The sequence below is a fragment of the Perna viridis genome, chromosome 2 (assembly GCF_037379345.1).
Source record: "Perna viridis isolate PV_CMFRI_1.1 ecotype Kerala chromosome 2, ASM3737934v1, whole genome shotgun sequence".
NCBI classification, from domain to species: domain Eukaryota; kingdom Metazoa; phylum Mollusca; class Bivalvia; order Mytilida; family Mytilidae; genus Perna; species Perna viridis.
Window position 1 is genome coordinate 32,170,530 of NC_142446.1, and position 21,577 is coordinate 32,192,106.

Below are 21,577 nucleotides of genomic sequence, written 5' to 3' on the forward strand. Positions count from 1 at the left end.
ATTTAGATGATTTTAACTTAGCCTGTCTCATTCCTCAAGTTTTTCAAATAAGCAAATGGTTAACAAGGTGAGCGATTCAGGCTCTCTCGAGCCTCTAGTTTTATTTCATCATCATAATGTCATGTTCATTATGTCATCCCTTTCATGCTCATCGCATGAATATAGCTGAAATAATGCTGCTCGGGCGTTAAACCCCAACACTCAATCTTCTTTTGGTGGGCCAAGACGCTCACCAGATCGTCTCTTTCTTTTTAGATCCAGTAAGGTCAGGCAAAATACGTCACAAGCCTTGGGTCCTCTTCTGGGTAGGAGATCCAATAAGGCTCTCGCCCTTGCCGCTCTGATCGGTTGATTCACGATGTTTTCGCTTATCTCTTCGGATATGTTACCACTTTCTACGAGATACGGTATCGCTTTTTCGGTGGGTGTTTCTTTCACCAGTTTCACGTAGTTTTTATATCAGGCTGAGTCTGTTCTGGAAATTCATTCTACAACGAAAAAAAAACGTAAGTATTGAATCTTACCCACAAAGGCCCCTGGTTGCAAGTAAGCAAGCTTACTTCGAGGTTTGGGTTCAACACAAACAAACACTACAATGAACACAACTGTCGGAGAAAACCAGGCGCCAAGCAAGCAAATGTAACTTCGATGTTACGGTCATTACCTTTTCTCCTCCGGAAGTCCGCAAGAGAATGACGATTTCGAAAATGTCAGGAGTGGGAGAGGAAAGGGTAAGGGATCAGAAGTGTCAAAATGGTCATTGGTCAGTAGTCACTTCCGGTCACCCAAGGCCACTTCCGATCCATGACTATCTGTGTGACGTCATGCTCATGCGCATTGGGGGTGCACCACCCGAAAAATGATATTGTGTTTCTAAAATGACATCTTCATATCGTCAAACAGTATATGTCGGTTTACAATCCCACCTGTAGCACCTGCGCACTGTCTCTTCTTTCGCTGTCGCTTTGAGACAAAACACTCATTTAAAAAACTTTTGAGCGATGATTTAATGGCTTAGAGGTTAACTAATAATATAATGATACTGATAGTGATACTTATTCAATAGATGGTTTAATTGGATATGTGGTTTATTTCTTAATTAATCCAACATCCATACGGGGGAGGTTAAACGGAAAAGCCGTTACTTAGACTACGCCTAGGGAAATTTTTGTCACAAAAATTACTGTATTTGTCATTTTAAAAAGAAGTAATTCCTTTCGGGGGGTAGATTTGTATTTTAACATGGGTTTGGCATTTATATTCTCATGTAAAACACCTCGCTGTCGCCTGGTGTTAAATAATCGAATATAAAGGTCGTACCCATGTTAAAATTAGTACAAATCTACCTCCTCTATGAATTATTTCTAAAATATAACAATACGATCGAGAAATTTCATATATTTTATTTCTTATTGATCGAATATGACGCATTAAATTTACATATTTAGATATGCCTGATGTTTTTAAATGCTTGGAAACTGAAGCAGTCATCATCACTTGCACGTTCAGCTTTGTAAGAAGTGAATTCGTAGAATGGACACATTTCAGGAACAGACGGTTAATCCGAAAATTAAGGACATTGACAAACCTAATGTCTATACCATTCTGTAGCTTAGAAGACATCGGTAATTATGCCTGTGTTAGATCGACAACATATCCGTCTAATCCAACACATCTACTACATTACAAGTGCAAGGTGATTGTACAACCGCTTAAGACAAATTCGCTGATATACAAAAAATATTGAATGTACAAGTGAGGACCCTTAGGGAGATCCCCTGCGTATGCCCACTAAAATTCGAAAAAAAAATATTTTTAACTAGATTGTTCATCAATACCCACTCAGAAAATTAACTTGCTTCGCTTTGTTATTTACGCCCCTTAACTTGGAATATGGGATCTGCTTCTCTTGTATATGCATTAATTAACCATGCATACTACTTGTTAGCAAATTCTGCCTTTCGACTGTCGTAAAAATTATTTCAATGCAACTAGTAGACACACAGATAATATCGAAACAGACAGTTTAAAGTTAAACATTACAAAGTGTATTGCTATATATTAATGCTTAAATTTTAACATAATACTAATTTCTCAAATCTATTCCCGATTCGTTGGCCTATAAAATTTGCGTGTAGAAACTATAAACATAAGTTTCTCAATTTTTTGTAGGAAAACCTGTCGTTGTCAATCAATTTACTTATAAAATCGCATCAGTCTATGTGCTCTCTGTGATATTCATCACTACAAAACACTCTCAGTCTGCAGAATGGTTCCTGGAAGATAACAAACTGGCAAATGACGGCCAGTATACAATTTTATAGAAACAACTATGGTACCAGTTACAGTCACACAGTATGGCCGATAAGTGACAATTGATGGATGGCACACTAACCTAACTATACATAAATATGACTCATTGTCTTGTTTAGCTCTTAAATGCCAAATCTCAAATACTTTTGGATCAGTTGAAGAAATTATATGGTCAAAACCAAGTAAGAAAACTGTTTTAACAAATTTTTGAAAACACCATTCTTTTTTTCGATAACTTGGCGTCCGTCGTCTGTTAACATTATTTCAATCATCTTCTCATTTGAAACTACTGAACATAATCCTCTGAAAATAAGTTTGACTGTTCTCTCAAATTTGGTTAAAAATGTGTTTGCGATCTTTACTTAAAATAGGCAAAAGCTTTTGAGTTTGTTTTGCCCGACAGGAGATATGATATGGAAACAGGTCAAAATATGTTGCTACTTTATCTCTGTTTGATAAAGATACGATGTGAAAGTCTTCATATAGATGTTCATTTTACAATTAAATATTTATCAAATTCTATGGACCAGTTACTTTTCTTGTACAATAAGACGACTATTCTTTATTTTTTCCTTAATAATCTATAAAAGTACCAATTTACCCTTGCTTCATTTAAGTGGTTTTTAAATGTTAACAATCGAACAAACTCCATTAAAACAATCGAAAAGATGAGCGGAATTGCGGAATGTGATCTATCTTATGATTACAATCCAGTACAACATTATTGTCATTCGGTATATTGAAAGCGGACATTTTCTCATGTTATGTTTTCTGCCGTCGTCTTATGTAAGCGCTCCTAATAGAATCACAAATATTTACATAACAGAAATAACTGTCATAATGACATTTTATCCGGCAATTTTGTAATACAAAAAGATATATACTGTTTGCTCAAGAAATATATTTAAGGCTGACTCGATGTTATGGGACTCCGTACAATTTTTTGTAGATAGAAAAACAACACCTGGATCAACGCATGTCTGAAGTACACACTAATGATATTTCATTATAGTTAATATAAATCTACAACGAAATTCCCGATGAGACAAATTGTCAAGAATGGAAATTCAATGTAGTCTAGATGCAGTTGATGCGGTGCCTAAGTTTTGGAAACATTCGAAAGGTGGTAAAACTATTCGAACACTGACAGGGACCCACATCAACAAGACGTACATCTTGATAATACCTTTTTGTAGACTACACTTGTTCCTGGAGCTCGGATGCACAAAGGCTTGATACTATTAACAAAACAACTACACTCAGTGTTAAGGGTTTGTATATTAACATTAGTTTGAGGATTCCATAAACATATCTAATAGTTCATCGATTTGATAACAAAAAAAAAACAATTGACGATATAGGCTAAAAACCACTAATTCCACTTCCCATAGGCTTCTATGCTAATTTCACAATATTCAATGGCTTCTCTGGACTTTACCTTAACTTTAACCTGCAGAGGACTATATATCAGCATGATTCTACATATGTCAGCTCACAATCCTCAGAATGGCATGTGGGGTTAGCAGACTTGCAGTGCAGTACTGGTTACCGGAAGTGAAGTGTCTATAAATAGCATGGGAAATCCCAGTGTTTTCACAAGATAGGGGTATATTTAGAAATCATTATGGAGATTAGGCTTCACATCACAAGAAGAAGCAAAATGCACCTATAAAATGTACAGAAATGTTTTTCCTTTCAGAAACTGTTTAAATTTTTCAAATGAGATGAACACTTTTTTCACAGCACTATGAGGAACAGGGGTAATTTCTGCGTAGGACTATTTTTTGCGTACGTTCCAAATGCTCATTGGTTGAATTGGTGGTCTGTAACCTATAGGATGTTGCAATTTAATTAGGTTTTCAGTGGAATGCATTAAAGTAAACTGAAAACATTTTGAAATAAAAATCAATTTACATTCGTTCAATTTACATTCAATCAATTTAACAATTTATCAATTAACCTCATAAACAACCGAAGCGACTGTGTTTCTGTACAAGCCAAATACAAAAACAACCAAAGCGACTGTGTTTCTGTACAAGACAAATACAAAATTGTATTATACTGATATATGGCTACGTTTACCAATATTAATAAATAGTGACAGTGTCATAATATTAGCAATGTTGTATTATGCCAATTCTGTGAAAATATGCACAGAAAATACTTAAATTTCTACCACACTGAACCTTGCCAAACTTGTTTCTGCAAACATCTTGTACAGAAGCACAATCGCTTCAGTTGTTTTCGTATTTGTCTTCTACAGAAACACAGTCGCTTCAGTTGTTTTTGTAGTTGTCTTGTACATAAACACAGTCGCTTCATTTGTTTTTGCATTTCTCTTGTACAGAAACAAACAGTCGCTTCGGTTGTTTTTGCATTTGTCTTGTACAGAAACACAGTCGCTTTGGTTGTTTTTGTATTTGTCTTGTACAGAAACTCAGTCGCTTCAGTTGTTTTTGCATTTCTCTTGTACAGAAACACAGTCAGACGCTTCGGTTGTTTTTTGCATTTGTCTTGTGCAGAAACACAGTCGCTTCAGCTGTTTTTGTAGTTGTCTTGTACAGATACACAGTCGCTTCGGTTGTTTTTGTAGTTGTCTTGTACAAAAACACAGTCGCTTTGGTTTTTTTTGCAGTTGTCTTGAATGTACAGAAACACAGTCGACTCGGTTGTTTTTGTATTTGTCATCTACAGAAACACAGTCGTGATATCGAATTTTTCGTATATACAATGTTTATTGGCGTAATAAAACGTATTGCTGTTTACACTAAAAAGACTTGTTTTCACCTCAGTCTATGAAAATCAAAAACTTACGTCTTCAAACTTGCTAATCGTCAAATTTTCACTGTCACTGATTTTGGTTTACTTCCAAGATATGAAATGGTACAAATACGAGACGCTCTGAAATTGAGCGAGTTCTGCTAAGAACGCCTGTGGTTGAATCGGAAACTCCGTAATATTACATAAATTCAATGCTAACCGGTGATTTTATCTTTTAATGTTAACTTCCCGTTCTAATACAAGCAAAGGACACGCTTAGACATGCGTATGACATGTTTTAAAAAAGGTACGTTGTAGCGATCTTTGGGTCGCTTATGATATTGACCAGGGAACAAGTTTAGGAACCAGATAAAGCAGCTGACAAAGAATATTTAAAGATATCGGGGCGTGCTAATGTATATGACCTATATAGTTTTGTAACGAGCCTCATTGCCTGAATCGGGAACTGGGTAATGGTCAAAGCTAACTGATCATTTCATGTTCTCGTACAAGCAAGAAACACACGTAGAACACACACGTATGATACTTAAGAGGTACATTTTATTTCGTATTAAGCTAGAACTATAACGCTATTACGGTAAACACGGCGAGGATCTGCAGCATTATATAGCGTATAGCTACATATTCTATGCAAATCATATGCGATTATAAAGTACTGAAATTACTAGTGCAAGAAGTCGCTAACAATATTAAGGACTTAAAAATACTGCAATTTGAAACAGATAAGTTATATCATAGAATATTAATTACCGGAATTTTCAAATTTATCACAAAATTTTAAATCCCTAAAACTTTGAGGCTTCAATCATTGCAAATGATAGAACTTCCCGGAGATGGATTTGGCTTCTTATTTCGGGGGATTTAGAAATGCACTTCTTGTCTGCAATTTATTTGTTTGAAAATTAAAATTAAAAAGTGTAGAACAGTACAGAAAGAAACATATTTCCCTCACTCTAAATATTGTAGGATTTGTTTTTATTTCAGAATCTTTAGACTTCCGGTACATTCTTTCTATATTTGCGACATACGTACAAGTCGTTGCAAGAATTTGCAGTTTATTTCAACGAAACCTCATAATGAAAAGAGAAATATTAAAGTAAACGGATGTAGTATTTTAAAAATATGATTTCAGTCTTTTTTTAACTGTGACCGTTGATGAACTTTGAGCATATTTATTCAATTTGAAATAGCATTTCAGTGATTTCAGAACCATCCTTTCGATTTCTCGGCAAATAAGTTTGTCACCTATCCTTAGTCGGCTATTTTGACTCATGTAACATACAGTAACATACATAAACTCTGTTTAAAACTGAAATCAAGGGAGATCATATTTTAAAATAAATCGAAATGTTTGATTTTTCAGCATTATATCCGAAGCCAAATCAAGATTTTCTGAACGAAGGTAATAATGACTTTAAAGCTAGAAAACACGACTGTTGAATTAATTGGAATTAAAATTCGAAATATGCAAGAAAAAGTAGGTATACTGAGGAGCCAAAATACGGAATATCAGTGGACAATTTACAGTTGGAAACATATGACAGAGGAAGAACAAGTTACACACGATACAAAGGAACTGAAGAAACACACGATGACGCGTTCAAAATAGTTGGTCAACTGAAGTATTCGGAAAAGGTCTTGCCTGATATCTGCCGTGCTGTTTCCAAAGACGAATAAGTAAGACATTTGGAGTCCTTTTTCATATCAAATTGATATCTGGCACTTCATAGAGATCAGTAAGATCGTAGTGACGAATGTTTTAACCCTAGTCATTAATATAATTTAAGGTTTTTTTTTCTTTTTTATTGTACATTTTCATAGTCTTACTATCGCATGTGATTACAAGATCAGAAGATTTCACCATTTTATCGATGATTTCTACTCCCAACCATTTCCAGGGGAATCTAAATGGTATTTGATTCCAAACCAATTGTACATGATCCAGACATGCAACAGACCACTGTTTTCTATCGTGGAAACACACTTACACAGAGTTTACAACCTTCATCGATGGATTCGTCACCAACCTTACTATAAGGACAAGGAAAGAATGTTTGGCGAATATAATGTGCACAATAAAAAAAAGTTTTGGCACAGCAGAAGGATATTTCACCTTAAGCACAGTTATATCTTCATGTACATATTTTACGAATTAACGCTGTGTTCTTTCAAGTACATAGTCGGAATTTGTATCCGATAGTATATAGTTCTTCAATATTAGGAAAGCTAAATAATAATTTCACAAACCAATCATGCATCACCAGATTCCAAAAGTAAAATAAAATCAATTCTGGAACTGCTGTTAAAGTTGATAATGATGGAAAAAACTGATATGCTAAAACGCAACAAATGCGACAGGTTTTAACTTAAATCCACAACTTTAACAAATGTAAACACACCTTACATTTAGCCCTGAAAGGCCCTGACAACAAAATTGATGACTTTATGGCTACGATGATGAAAAGTTCAAAATGATCATAAAAAGTTCTTTGACGTAAATTTTATAATAAAATAATTAAAAAGACTATGATTCTAAAACACATCGAAACTTAATATGTGAAACTGGCAATTTTAAATTACCCCATTTTGCTGATTCATGAGATAGTACAATTTCTATTTAAGAGAAGACGACTAACAGCATTGTGGAGACTTCAAGTAATAACTAGGTTATGTTTGCGGCTATCATTGGTTCCATGGCTTTCTTCGTTCCGGTTGGACTTGCATCGGTAATAACTGTTCTTCTTAAACGAAGGACTATGACTCCACAAGGTAAATGGTTAAAATACGTAATAACACTTACATCGATATTCCTTATAATTTAATTTTAGTATCAAAGTTTAAGGAATAAATCAGCAAAAAGGGTTGATGACGTCACATTCACATTACAAAATTTGGTCTATGAGACGAAGGGCATTTATTTATCCAATCAGAAAGTGTTACATCTGAAATTCAATTGTATTACGTTTTGAACTGATCCTCTCATTAATCTTTCTTTTTCTGATCATGTATGTATATACGAATGTGCCTTAATCTCCTGGATTTGTAGCGAATATATCTTATAAATAAGTAAACTATGTATTATAAAGTAATCTAAAGAAAGATTTGTAATTTGAGATTCTTGCATGTTTGCATGTATCAAGTAGAAAAATTCTTATTTTATTTCAGAAACATACAACCAGTTTCCTGACAGAACGTTTGTATATACTTGACTATTTTTTTATATAGCAACCATTGTTATTTGAAGATTTCATTAGCAAGCCAAATGGAAGAACACTGTCATAAATATAAGAAAGCAAACGTGCATGTCCACCATGCATACTCATCCTGAGAGTCAGAATAATGACTGTGAGCAGAGTAACCAGCCTTTCGGATGGCTACTTTTTCGGTCTAAAGACATAGATAAAAAAAAAGCCGCTTTGTTGGGCGGGGTGGGGGGCGGTACCAAACAGTGTATTTTCGATTGGTCAACGATTGCATGAGACGTATCATTATAGTCAATTAATCATTCATGAGTTGATTCGAAAATAAACCAATCCATAAGAACTGACACAACAGCGATAAGAAAATCGGAATATGACTTTTTAACATACGATATAGCCGATGTTTAGAGAAATATCGACTACGATTAGAATTTGTATGATGTGGTACAATAGTAGTATTCACGAAAATATTCAAGATTAGCCATTATATATTATATTTTTCGACAATGACGTAATGACAAAATTTTATTTGCGGTATTGTGAAAATTCGATTAAAGGTTGTTGATGTGTGCTTTACAGAAAAAAAATGTACTTACTCTCATCTTATCAAAACTTTTCTTCAACACGTTAGTAAGACCTAATTAGTCACAGTTGTAAGAGAAATTTCGTATCTAGTAGAAACTTGTATAAGTTACAGTTGTAACAATTGGTATATATTTTATTTCTTTTTTTAGGAATACTGATAATAATTATGACAGTATTCGCATGTCAGCAATGCCTCCATCCCAACCTGACAATATTCAAGCTTGTTGAATAGGAATACATATAGTGTAACTTTGATAATTGCATATTCAATCATACATTCAGTACAAAAAAAACATATTTATACGGGTATTATTACGTCAAAAGTATGATTCCCAACAAAAAAGAAAGATGATGAAATCATTTGGTATTACTGAATGTGTATTCAAATTGCTAGTGTAGCATAGAGGGGAGACTTATTCTTAACTTCTGTTGTCAATCATCGATGTACGTTTAGTAATGGCCCCGTGCAGGTCCGGGTGTTAAAAGAATAGGCCTGCAGCAGCGCTAAGCTTGTCGTAAAAGGCGACTAAATAGTGCTCAGAAACCTAGCCGGGGGCTAGGCGCTCTGCCCACAGAGCAACTGGGATGTGTGCCCCAGGTGGTGGAATGGGGTACCCCTGGCGTGTTACATGCTGGGGTTGTCAGGCTATAATACGGAAAACCTGACCGCAAACCATAGTGGTGCACCGTGTTGGGAAAGATGCCACGTTCCTCGCACGTTAAAGAACCCTGCTGTGGTATTCGATAGGAGTAGGAACCTTTGCGCTCCGCCACAGGAGGCTAAATTGCCCGACCTTACCCATGCCCCTTTTTCCAGTGGCAATCAAAATTTGTCGACCCTATTATCCTTGTGACCCATCCTTTTTTTTTTCATTTCATGTTCATTTTATCATCCATTTCATGTTCATTGTCTGAATATAGCTGAAATATTGCTGCTCGGACGTTAAACCCCAACAAACAAACAAACAAACGTTTAGTAATGAAAAAAATTATATTACTCAAAACCTGAATTTTCTTTTAATAAAACCTATTGAATTGAAAAGAGATTGTACATTATCGCTATTTTGTTTAAAATCCCTTTGATTTTGCTATATGATAGTTTCAATCTCACGCCAGTCTAGAGAGAATGAAAATTATCGTATAGCTGCACAACATCGCTTTTCCTCGAAAAATAGTCTCGAAAGGAAACTTTGCAGCGCTTACACTTCAGCAAAACAACGATAAACAGATTATTTAACATTTTTTCATCTCGCGGGAGTTTCTCATGCTCAGCTCTTCTCGCGGTGAAGCCGCTCGACGAGATAAGGATGAGAAACTCCCGCGAGATGAAAAAATGTAATAAATAATCCAATAGTAGTGTACGTGTAAACGCTTGGAAAATAACCTCAGGATATTAGTACAAGATCAAGGCGTTTTCTACCCTTACCTGTCTCGAACACCTGGGGTTTAAGTAGACATGCGTCTAAAAGGCTTTCAAATGCTCTATAATTTCAAACCATATGCTTTATTTAAAGTTTACAGTGATACTAATGAAACAAGTTGGTGACTTTCAGATTATCTTTCTCTTTTCACTTAACAAAATGGCACTTTGAAATTCGCTTTTGAAATTTTTTTGTGAAAGAAATCTTCGAAGCTGGCTAGAATTTGAAAATACTTTCTACATGTATATAAATAATAATGACTGACTTACCAACTGAATTGTAAAAACAAAATGAAATAAAGGCTAAGACATGTCTCAAGACAGGAATATATTATGTCCATCTGCATGCTCATCATATGTAGCATAAACAGTTTATTAGATGCATATGGTCGTTTATTCTACTCACAATTTCCTTTAATTTTTTTGTAGAATGGCACTATTTGTATACGCATTTTTTTGCATATATTCCACTACAGGAAAATAACAGAAATATGTTATTTGGACAAGAAACTATTCAAATATTGTATAAGCATTCATATTACATAAATCTTAATAATTCGACAACAGTCGTCATCACATGTAACGTAAACAGTTTAGTGTCGGAATAAACAAGATTTTTTATACGTCCATGTACAAGCACCAGTCCTGTTCTTGTCGTTTCTGAACAAATTCAATGTATACAGTATCTTACTTCCGTAATGTTGCAAGCTCGCACGCAGTAGTATTGTCGGAGACGAGCCGAAAAATGTTGAAAAACTCAAGATCAGTTTAAATAAGACTGGGTTGGTAAACACATACGAGCAAGTTTTTTATTGTCATGACCTCTTGCAGTCATCCTAGCGCAATTCCAATCACTTAGTCATAGTAGTAATCTAACGGTCGTATAAAAACAGGGACGGATTCAGGATTTTAGATTATGGGGATTTAAACAGGGTCAAGGGACGAGCTAAGCAAGTCGGCAGAACTAGTGAAAAATCAAGGTTTCATGCAAGTTAATATATTTTTTCCCAACTTTAGTCGGGCGTACGCCGGGTCCCCACACTTCGGTTCCGCGTCTGAAATATAGGATATACCTTTTTAATACACAAGCACGGGAAATTTTGTAGATAAACTGATTTTGTTAACTTTCCATCTTAACCTGTTTAAATGGACTGATTCAACATGCCACTCCAACGAAAGAAATCAAGATCACAAACCCATCCACGCTCATTCAAATTACATACAATTAAATTATTTCATTACTTCCATTCTTAAGAAAGTTAATATTTGTATTTCTGAACGGTTAAGTGTCGATGAGAGCATTTAATGTACAAAACACTTATATTGTTGAATAGTTTATTCCTATGTAGTATACTACAATACTTCAGAGCGTGGCAAATATACATGTACATGTATACAAATCCATTTTTAATGAACTATCTAGACTAAGTATTTGTTTCTAGCTATTATAGCCTATCACTTTGACAGATTGTTCTTTCAATACGATTTTCATATTCTCGTTTCGTTTGTCTGAAAATAAAGCAATCCAAGACAAAACCTGTATTCTTCAAAAACTAAGATTTAAAATATCCCTATATAGAGCATTCTACGAAAGAGCAACCTGTATATAAAGACCATCTGTATTATGTTGCTATTATCCATTGAAAGGTCTTTATAACATGTTTGATTGAACTCATTATAATTTGAGTATCGAACATGTACTCTTATCTGATGTATAGCTATCTAATTTCTTTTTCTAGAGTAGAAAATGTGTGGAAACTGTGGAGTACAGTAGCCGAGTGTATGTTTTCAGTTTCTGTTTGATAGGCATTTCATTGAATTGCAAAACAACATTTATTTTATCATTATACACGAGTACAATTACATTGATAAAAATATGTTGAAAACAAAATTTTGCATGCGCCAATCTGCTTGGCTTTCCACTGGACAGCCTCATAATATGTGAAATTTTTTTCCTTGAATCATAATGAATATCGTAAGTATACAAATCAGTACAAGTTGCCAGACTCTTGTCAGAATCGGTACTACATGAATTAAAGTTGCACACCATAGGTATTTTGTCATGGTTTAAATCACCTGTTATGCTTACCAAGTATATTCTAAAACGTGTATATCAGAATCGGGATTCCGTCCCATTCAGTAAGGTAGATCCAGATTATATATACAATTGACCCATTATATAAAATCTTATAGTTGGACTCTTTGATAGATTAGTTTAATGTGCAAATATACAAGAGCTCCACTCTTGCGTGGTACACGGTGATTGTACATTTAATATGTACTGATTATACTATCGGAAAGGCATCTGTCATTTGGGAATTAAATTTCAAACACCATGGACAGTTAAAATGTAACCTTGTGGATTTTGAAGTTTATTTTTACAGGTAAGCGAGTAAAATTCTATATTTATCGAGAATAAACGCATTTTAAAAGTAAGCATTGTATGAAATGTTTACAAAGACATTTAACGTTTAACTTTCATATTTATGTCCTTTGATTAGGTACTATGTCCTTAAATATTGGTCCTCTAAGGCTACTTGAGCACCCTATATCGTACTTAACCTGGAGTATTGATTGCATTAGAGGTTATGAATATAGTTCAGATTTAAAATGATAATGTTATTATATTGTTTGTCAACGAAAGGATGCTAGCCCAGACATGCACAAAACATCTTCCGTTTTACTTTGGGACGATTATTGACATACCTTCACACAGTAAGCTTTTGTATTTCAGTAACTTGTTTGCCATAAAAATGACAGACAAAAGACAATATTATTTATCAATCTACCAGGGGCAGCGTACTGAAACAAATACATACATAAAACAGAAAGTGTCTATTAACTAAAGGTTCTCTGTCGTTTCAGTCGATAGAACAACAGCTTTCCATCTGCTTGTCTGTCTCGAAGTCATTTTTATCAGGTTACACGAGGTTCCGTCAAGCGCAGCAATCTAGAACGCGGACATAAGAAAAGGGTTGACATATGCATTCAAACTAAAGTAAAACAACAGTCAAACTTTTTTTTAATCAAAGTTTTATTAAACAAATAAATACTTGAACCGTTGAAAGTTTTAATGGTAAATCGATGAAGCTTCTCGATAAGTCATCCATTTTATTTGCTAATACAATTAACACGAAACTGACAAAACTTAAAATCGTTGAAGTAAATTAATACCTGAAGTCAAACCTCTATATTTTAATCATTTGCTCGAAACTAGGTCTTTTTCCATGTATGAAATAATGACAACATGTATATAAATTCAATTATGCAATAAATTAAAATAGGAAAATTGCAACAAGATGTGCTATTGCATTTTTAACAACATAATCTGAGGCGTAGTTTAAGTACGTTCCCAAAGAGTGGAAAAAAACTCACAAATTTTTCAATTTTAAATGCCTTTGTGACCGTGTGTCGCTCCTGTATTATTTCCTACGTCTTCTTGTGTCCTACAAACCTCTACCATTCATTAGAGGTAAACTGCGATTATTCAAATAAAATTTCGGTATTATTCCTCGATCGAAACGCAAAGTGAATGCTGTGTGAAAACTGCGAACATCAGTTCGTATTTGTCAAGTTGCAGAAAACTCTTAATTGGAGTATATAGTTATGAATGAAGCTTGCATTGTTCACGAAGTACCAAATGAAACTCTCATAAGCCACAAGTCGTTGCTTACTGACTATAGGTATAGTTGAAAAATATCAATTTTTAAATTAATTTTAAATTGCCAGATTAAGATTTGATGCTGACATATTGTTTTGTTTTTGTTTTTGTTTTTGTTTCATTTTTTTTTGTAATCGGCAACGCTATATTTATTCACATGGTATAGTTAAGTTATATGAAAGCAAAATGTGTAACAAATAGTTCAATCCGTCATAATCGGTCAGGTACTACACAGGTATGCGATATATGCACCTATTGTAAGAATGCCAGACATTAAACTGGAACATATACAAGTTAGGTGCGTTCAAGGAGTCACCTTTTTCGATTCGAAAATTTTAATTCTCAATGTAAGAGAAACTGTAGAATTATAATAGAAAAACACTACTAGTCTACGAAGGCTCGCATAACCAATAAATGATTATTCTTCTGTTCTAATAAATCACTGACTTCAAGTTATGTTAACCCTCATCAATTATATACCATTGTCCCATAGTCCATTCAAGGCCTTTATATTCAATACACAATTCTATAATGACAACAATCGCTATTGTATGAAATAATTAGTGCCGTCTTTGTTCAGCATATTCTTCCTTTTGATTCGTGTTACAAAGGCACACAAAAAGATAGCAGTCAGATCTATAACACGGGTTATGTCAATACTAATATACAAGGTACTGACAATGCTACACACTATCAGGGGTTCGGTCATTGGGCTAGGGTATGCCTGGTGACATACAATGTATTTACTTCATAAGGATAGTGGGGATATTCAGACAAGTGGTGCTAGACACTATTGTAGCCAGAGTTAAGGGCGTAACATGTGACAGAGGTTCAAATATTTGGCTTTCAATATACCCGTTGACAGTTTCTCTCATAAGACTCGGGCATAATGTTAGAATGATTCAACCAAAGGGGTATGCATATTTCAGCGATAATGATCCTGGCGTAATAGGCGACAAGGGTTCAACAAAAATTCCATAAGAATACCTCATGACATTATTCAGCAATAGAGCTCGGGGCGTAACATATGTCAGGGGTTGTTGCCGCATTTCAACTACAGGGGTTAAGTCATAACAAATAACAGTGATACATCCATTGGACTCTAGGTTAAGAGAACTAAAGCTCTGTATCAGTACGGTAGTTCTAAAACAGAGGCGAATACATTGAAGTTCTGTCGAGGATTTTCCGGTTAAAGAGTGGGTGTTAACCCGTGGTGTTCTATTATATATTCCTAATAATATACTTCGGTATTAACTAACATATGTTTGCTAGTTGGTCTTACACAACTTTTCGTCAACATCGTGTACTGTCATGAAAGTCGGTTTTATCAAAATATTTTTCTACTTGTTCTCCCCACCAATATGGGTTTCCTCGAAATATGAGTTTGAATCAATCATAAGTAAAATGTCTAGGTGATTTAAACAAAACCTATGAAGTGGAAAACCATAAATTCTGGTGACTGTTGGTGCATGCGAACTGTATGATGCTGTACGTGATTGTTGGGAAGAGTTCGTGTTTCCGTTGGGTTTATTACATAAATTTTATATTAACATGTTGTGGAATAAACTTTAAGCTTCTTAGTCGACTTTCAATTAAGTTTCGTACATCGGAGATCATTCAAAATAAAAAAAAATATTCCAAACCAACCAGTCACAGACTTTGACATCTTGACCCATGGAATATGTAATATGTACATATATGGGATCAGTGGAATCACAATTAACGTCCATTCAATGTGTTAAGGTATTACCAATACCACAACTCGTAAGTAGCTTAGCAAGAGCTCATTGAATGAAAGGATTAAATATGAAAATAACTACTTACAATTTAATGACATTTAAGAATATTAGGTTTGAACAATACAATCAATTAAAGCACAGGCACTTGGGTTCAGGATTTTTTTTATATTTTAATTTTAACCATCCCCCGAAATTGATTAAAATGAGAAAAAAAAATCCCGGACCCAAGTGCCTGTGGTGTATATATGAATTTCGGGGGGGGGGGGGTCAATATTTCGAAAAATTGCCAAATTTTTGTCAGAACTTGCTGATAAATGATGATTTTTTTTATTGAAAAAAATGAAAATAAAAAAAAAAATCCAGGACCCAAGTGCCTGTGAATTAATGTACATGACTATTATACAGGCTTTGGTACAAGAAGGTAATTAATACTGTAAGATGCGCACACAAAAAAAAGTGCAGATTTATATAAGCATATAGATTGGTCGGTTGGATAATTATTGTTTAATATTCCTTGGCAGGTATTTCATGCATTCCATGTCGAAGCATTTTGATTTGAAAATGTTTTGAATGCTCAAAACCCTGATATTTTACAAGCCGCACAACGTATGCCATGTGACGCCCATTAAACTTCGACTATTTTCTTTTCCCTTTTTACTCGTCTCAAGCAAATTCGCCTATTTAAATAATTAAAACAATAAATCCAAGAACAAAAGTTCTAAAAACAGATGGAATCGCATTAGAACTATTCCATTACAAGAGTCATGCACACATGCAAAAGTAAATTCTTCCTTTACACGTCATTTCCATGATAAAATTGGTGCCAATTGCTATATATCATGACATGAAACAAATTTATCTATTAGCTAGTTGACCGACATGAGCCTAAATAACAAAGATACAAGGAACCAATGATGTTTACGAGTTACAACAAAGGTTCAATGAGCGCTTATCCGTTGCTGGGTCTTAAAGCTCATTAATTTTTCGATCATATGCTTTTCGATCAAATTTATGTAAACTGAGATTGCCGAATTCTAGTTTTGTAAATACAGAATGGAATGACTTGCGTAGTATCAAGTTATAATTGCTTTGTATACGTTTTATCAGTTTGTACATATACAGCTGAATGCGTGCCAAATAGTTTTAAATATTTTAAAGACAAGTCATAATCAACAATCAATATTGCACGGTATAGATAAATGTTAATATTTGGTGATATTCATTCAATTTTTGATACATACTGAATAATATCACCAAAAGACTATTTCGCTGTATCTGTGTATAATGTTTTGGGTCCAGCTGCAGCCAACCCTGAGTATTTCATCGTCGTTCATTGAAGACCCATGGGTGACCTTGAGCTGACATTTTACATCCGTTGGTGTTGTTGTCTCTTTGACATATCTACGAGATCCATTCTATTTATATTGTATGCATTATATATGTAAAAGTGAAACATTTGTTAAATTTAGTAAATAAAGTTATGTGATAGTTAGCATAAAAATGTGTTTGGGAGCCATAAATGGTTATTAATTTTTAACAAATGTCATTTTAAACGAGTTTTTCGAAATAATCGGATTTCATTTTCCAGATCCTATCAGTAATGATGGTTGTATCTTCAAAAGCAAAGAGTATGCATCCGCTTATCATACCAGAATATCTGTTGCACACTGCTCTCTGTATAAGTTCTTAAGGTTCTGTGTTTTTTGTTTGTTTGATTGATTGATTGATTGTTTTCTTCTTTAAGTTTCAAGTATCAACATGAATACAGTGAACTCGAAACTTGAGCGGCCGATGCTATAGTTAACAGATTTCATTGCTGGTCGTTCCATCGCGTAAAAAGGTGGGGAATCGAACTCTCATTAAAAAAAAAATAACATTCTCGGTTTACTTTTATTTTATTTATCTTACTAATGTATTTCTCTTACAGATTTCGCTATGAATATAAATCAAAACGCATTTCTCCTTTGTCCCATCTGTGAGAAGGAGTACGATGACAGACGAGGTGCTCCGAGGGTACTGCCATGCCTCCACACCTGTTGTTCAACATGTCTACAAGATCTCTTGAATGACAACGAACTATGCTGCCAAGAGTGTCAAACTAGGTTTGCCAAAACAATTGATGGAATAGAAGCTTTTCCTATGGACACTGCCATTAGAAATTATTATGATTTCATCCGGGTTCAACTTCGGCCACAGGAGGTCCCATGTACCGACTGCCCAGATGAAGCAAATGCACAGACATTTTGTAGAGATTGCTTCCTGTTCATGTGCATAGAATGTACACGTGCTCATAAAAGAACCCATGTGACGAAAAAGCACATTCTTAATTCTATTGAGGATATGCGTGATTCAGATATCCGAGACTTCCATCGAAAAGACACATGTCAAACGAAAGGTCACGAGGACCAGATATTTACATTTTACTGTGATAAACGAGGCTGTGATGTCCCAATCTGTACACTTTGTGCTGTTTCTGGGCACAACCAACAGCAAGGACATATTATCAGAAATCTCAGCGAAGTATACGAGGATAGTAAATCAACCGTCCAAAATGTCCTCAGGGATATCAATAACCGCGGAAATCCGATGTCTGATGCTGTATCTCAAATCGAGTCAGTTGTATATGACCTCACAGAGAAGGAGTCTGAAGTTAACAGTGAAATAGATACGATTTTTGACAGATTTCATAGATTGTTAGAAGATCGCCGAGATAGGTTGCATAGAGAGGTTGAAAACTACTGCCAGTCGAGGAAACGCGACCTTCAAGAGAAAGTTACTGAATTGAAAAACTTTTCTACAAATGTTAAGACAGCTGTGGATTTTGCAAACAGAGTAACTTCTTATACTACAGCATCAGAGTTTCTTTTGTTACGGGATATATTGCTCAAGAGAATATTGGAGCTTCAAAATCACAGAGTATCTATCCCAGCCAAAGATGACATGTATTTAAGATTCTACAGGGGTGCAAGTGACGATTCTTTTGCAGATCTAGTAAATTCCATTGGCAACGTAGTAACCAAGGATGGTTCGAACTCTTCAAGAATGTCTGAAAGTCTCAATTCCAGTTTCCTAAGTGAAAGTTACAAAAACTCAAAACGAAGTAGCTTTAGTGACTTCCAAATAGATCTTCAGAACGGTTTAAATAACTTAAATGGAACAAACGACAACCAGGGTCAAAAATTCAACATAATAGGCGACTTTAGGAATTCCAAAACGGATTATCAATCGCCGAAATCGAGTGCACCTCAGCCATTAAAATCGGTCGAGCTAGAGGGAATTAAACCAAATTTACAAAAATCTTCGTATTTTATACCAAACCAACAACAGTCTGAATACCGTCTACTGGCAGAAAATGAAAGTGGTGTTGTGCAGCAAGAGAACTCTGTGGAAACTATAACACCCAAACAAAACCAGACATCAGAGCACGAATTCGAGACAGCTAGAAACGAACTTAGAGATGCAGCTAAAAGCATGAAAGAATCAAAGTTCATGCCAGTTGTAAATGGTTCCATGGAATCACCATCTCCAATCCAGGATAAGCCGAGCTTTTTCAGCCAACGGTTGTCAAGTCGTAAGTGTTAAAGTGTTTTTTTATACTTAGAACTTTGCTGCTCCTTGAATACTACTTATTTGTGTGGTTCGGTACATACAACACATAAGCATATACTAATTACTAGTAAATCATAGTAGAGTTTACTAAGATTAGTTAAGGAGCGTGTAATGTCTTTGTGTGTTCGTATTTTGGTATATCCTGTACAAATATGCATTATTTCTAATTCACAATATGTATTCGCTTTTTGTGATTTATCATTCACTCAGAGGTTTTCAAACCACAACGCATTCGCTTGATTATTTCAGAAACTTGTTACTACATGTATTTTTTTTTTCAAAATAGAATTATGTATTCGTTTTTCTCTGTTTACGCATGTTTTGATTGTTCATACCATCCATGTGTTTTGTCATGCATGCTTTTCATGTCAGAAAATTTCGATTTTTCTTTATTTCCACCCAATTTTCTACTTTCGTTGTTTTGTCAGTCTAGCATAATCACTTTATGTTTTTAACAAGCATGCTTCATACTAAAACAATTTCGTTTCATGCATTTTACATTAGCTTCCGAAAACTCGCATGACATTTTACCAGAAAGCGCAGAACGAGACTTTTCAGGAGACGACACTCAGCGCGAGACTCTCGTACAGCAGGCGGGATTAAGTGACTGTCTTCGTAAGTATCAGCAATGCCGTGTGCAAGAGAGAAGGAATTAACTAAATATAAGTTGCATGTGTGATTTGTTGACACAGAATAAATATTTCGGCAATTTCGGAGAATATACATTCTAGGCAAGCAAGTTGCAAAACTTTAAACTATATAGATGTACTTTAGGTTTTAGACAACGTAGGCTCACTATATGCATAAATATTTCGAGATCAATCCATCAATTATGGCGCTCTGGGAAACTGCAATTGCATGCACAAATAATCTTTATTTCTTGGTAAGCAACCGCTCTAGTTAACACATTACTATCCATATTTATTTTGAATAATATTTGTGTTCTATTCAGAAAGTCTTGAAAATAGTGGCGAATTACCGAAGTTAATATTTCCGGGTAGGTTCGACAAAAGCATAGTAAGATGCTTTCAAACACTTTGAAGACTGAAGTTGTTACAAAATTGACAAAAAGGTTGTGAGTTTTAAAGTTTTCAGTTGATATGCTCTTTGAAATAGTTCGGACTGGAAAACGGTTAAAGTCAAATTACCAGGATTGTAAGAAGTTTTAAACCGGGTCATGCTTCTATAAACAACTTGTCGTACGTTCTAAGAAGCATAAACTGTCTGAAACTTCGCATGTAGAGATTTATAACATTGTCTCAGCACCTGTTTTTTTTTATTATTATAAACAAATATATATACTTTGTTTTCGTCAAAAAGTGTTTGAAAGCAAAGCACTTAAGGGGGTAGACCTAGAATAAGGGACACAACCCTTAAAAATCATTAGAACGTTTGTACATTTATTCAGCATTTTACATCAATCTCATGTAGCACCAAAGGAACTTGGATTGATTTCATTCTGTTTACATGAAAGCTTGATAGGCTTTGGTGAAATGAATATGTTACAAACACGTCACTGATTTCTTGAGTTGTGTCCCCTACCCTAGGTCTACCTCCTTAATCATAGTGATCGTAATATTAACATTTTGCCAGTAGTTTTTGTGTTAATCATTAATTTCATTCACTGTTTTTAGTTGCGTAGATTTGTTTTCTTGCAGTACATCAAAAATTGAATTGTACAGTAACTCGCATCTCATTTTCTGGCTAGAAAAAAAAACAAATGTTTTTTGCTACTTAAATGAATGGAATTTGTTTTCACAAACATGTAGGTTAAGTTACATAATGTACACTGATGTTTTATCCTGATGCACAGGTACTTTTTTAATAGTTCTAGAATACAACGTAGTAGCTAAAATTCCATGTTATATGTTTTATGTACAGGCAAATAAATTGTATTATTTATTTTAGAATTATTTTTACCAAAATATAAACAATATTTTGTATAATAAGTTGCTATATGTATTTACTTTTATGACTTCTTGTAATATTTAAATGCAAAAATCAAATTTAGCAATTAAGTAGAACATAACAATCTGACAACAAAAATTTTCTTGATTTCAAATACGTCAGTATTTTGTACCTTATTTAGAAGTCAATGAGCAATATTATTTCAAACTTAAGTACGAATTTGATAAATTATTTTTTTTCTGAACAAATCTTTTATGTTAATCACAGAAATTGAAAATGAAACACTTGAAGCCCTTAGAAGAAGGAGACGTTGTCGAGACAAAAGATCAAATTCTTGCCCTATACCTCCAAGCTCGAGTAG

The 21,577-nt window shown here is 34.5% G+C and overlaps 1 protein-coding gene, 1 long non-coding RNA gene and 1 pseudogene across 15 annotated transcripts in view; 2 read left to right on the forward strand and 1 right to left on the reverse strand.

The window, feature by feature from the left end:
• The window catches only part of LOC148624665 (uncharacterized), a 22,431-nt gene continuing 854 nt past the window's right edge, over positions 1–21,577 (reverse strand). The window contains exon 3 of the long non-coding RNA XR_015919732.1: positions 1–488. This is a non-coding gene — a long non-coding RNA (uncharacterized LOC148624665). The remainder of the gene's footprint in view (positions 489–21,577) is intronic.
• LOC148624666 (uncharacterized) lies at positions 3,290–9,107 on the forward strand (annotated as a pseudogene).
• LOC148624667 (uncharacterized) overlaps positions 12,392–21,577 on the forward strand; it is a 22,082-nt gene continuing 12,896 nt past the window's right edge. For 3 of the 14 annotated variants that reach the window (XM_088567486.1, XM_088567480.1, XM_088567478.1), the window contains exons 1-4: positions 12,959–13,014; positions 17,627–19,270; positions 19,813–19,923; positions 20,261–20,305. In XM_088567486.1, the coding sequence (XP_088423612.1) occupies positions 17,635–19,270; positions 19,813–19,923; positions 20,261–20,305 (1,792 nt within the window). In that variant the 5' untranslated portion in view covers positions 12,959–13,014; positions 17,627–17,634. Of the gene's footprint in view, positions 12,684–12,957; positions 13,015–17,626; positions 19,271–19,812; positions 19,924–20,260; positions 20,306–21,577 lie in introns of those variants that run through there. The other 11 variants (XM_088567479.1, XM_088567487.1, XM_088567490.1 and 8 more) reach the window with 9 other exon arrangements.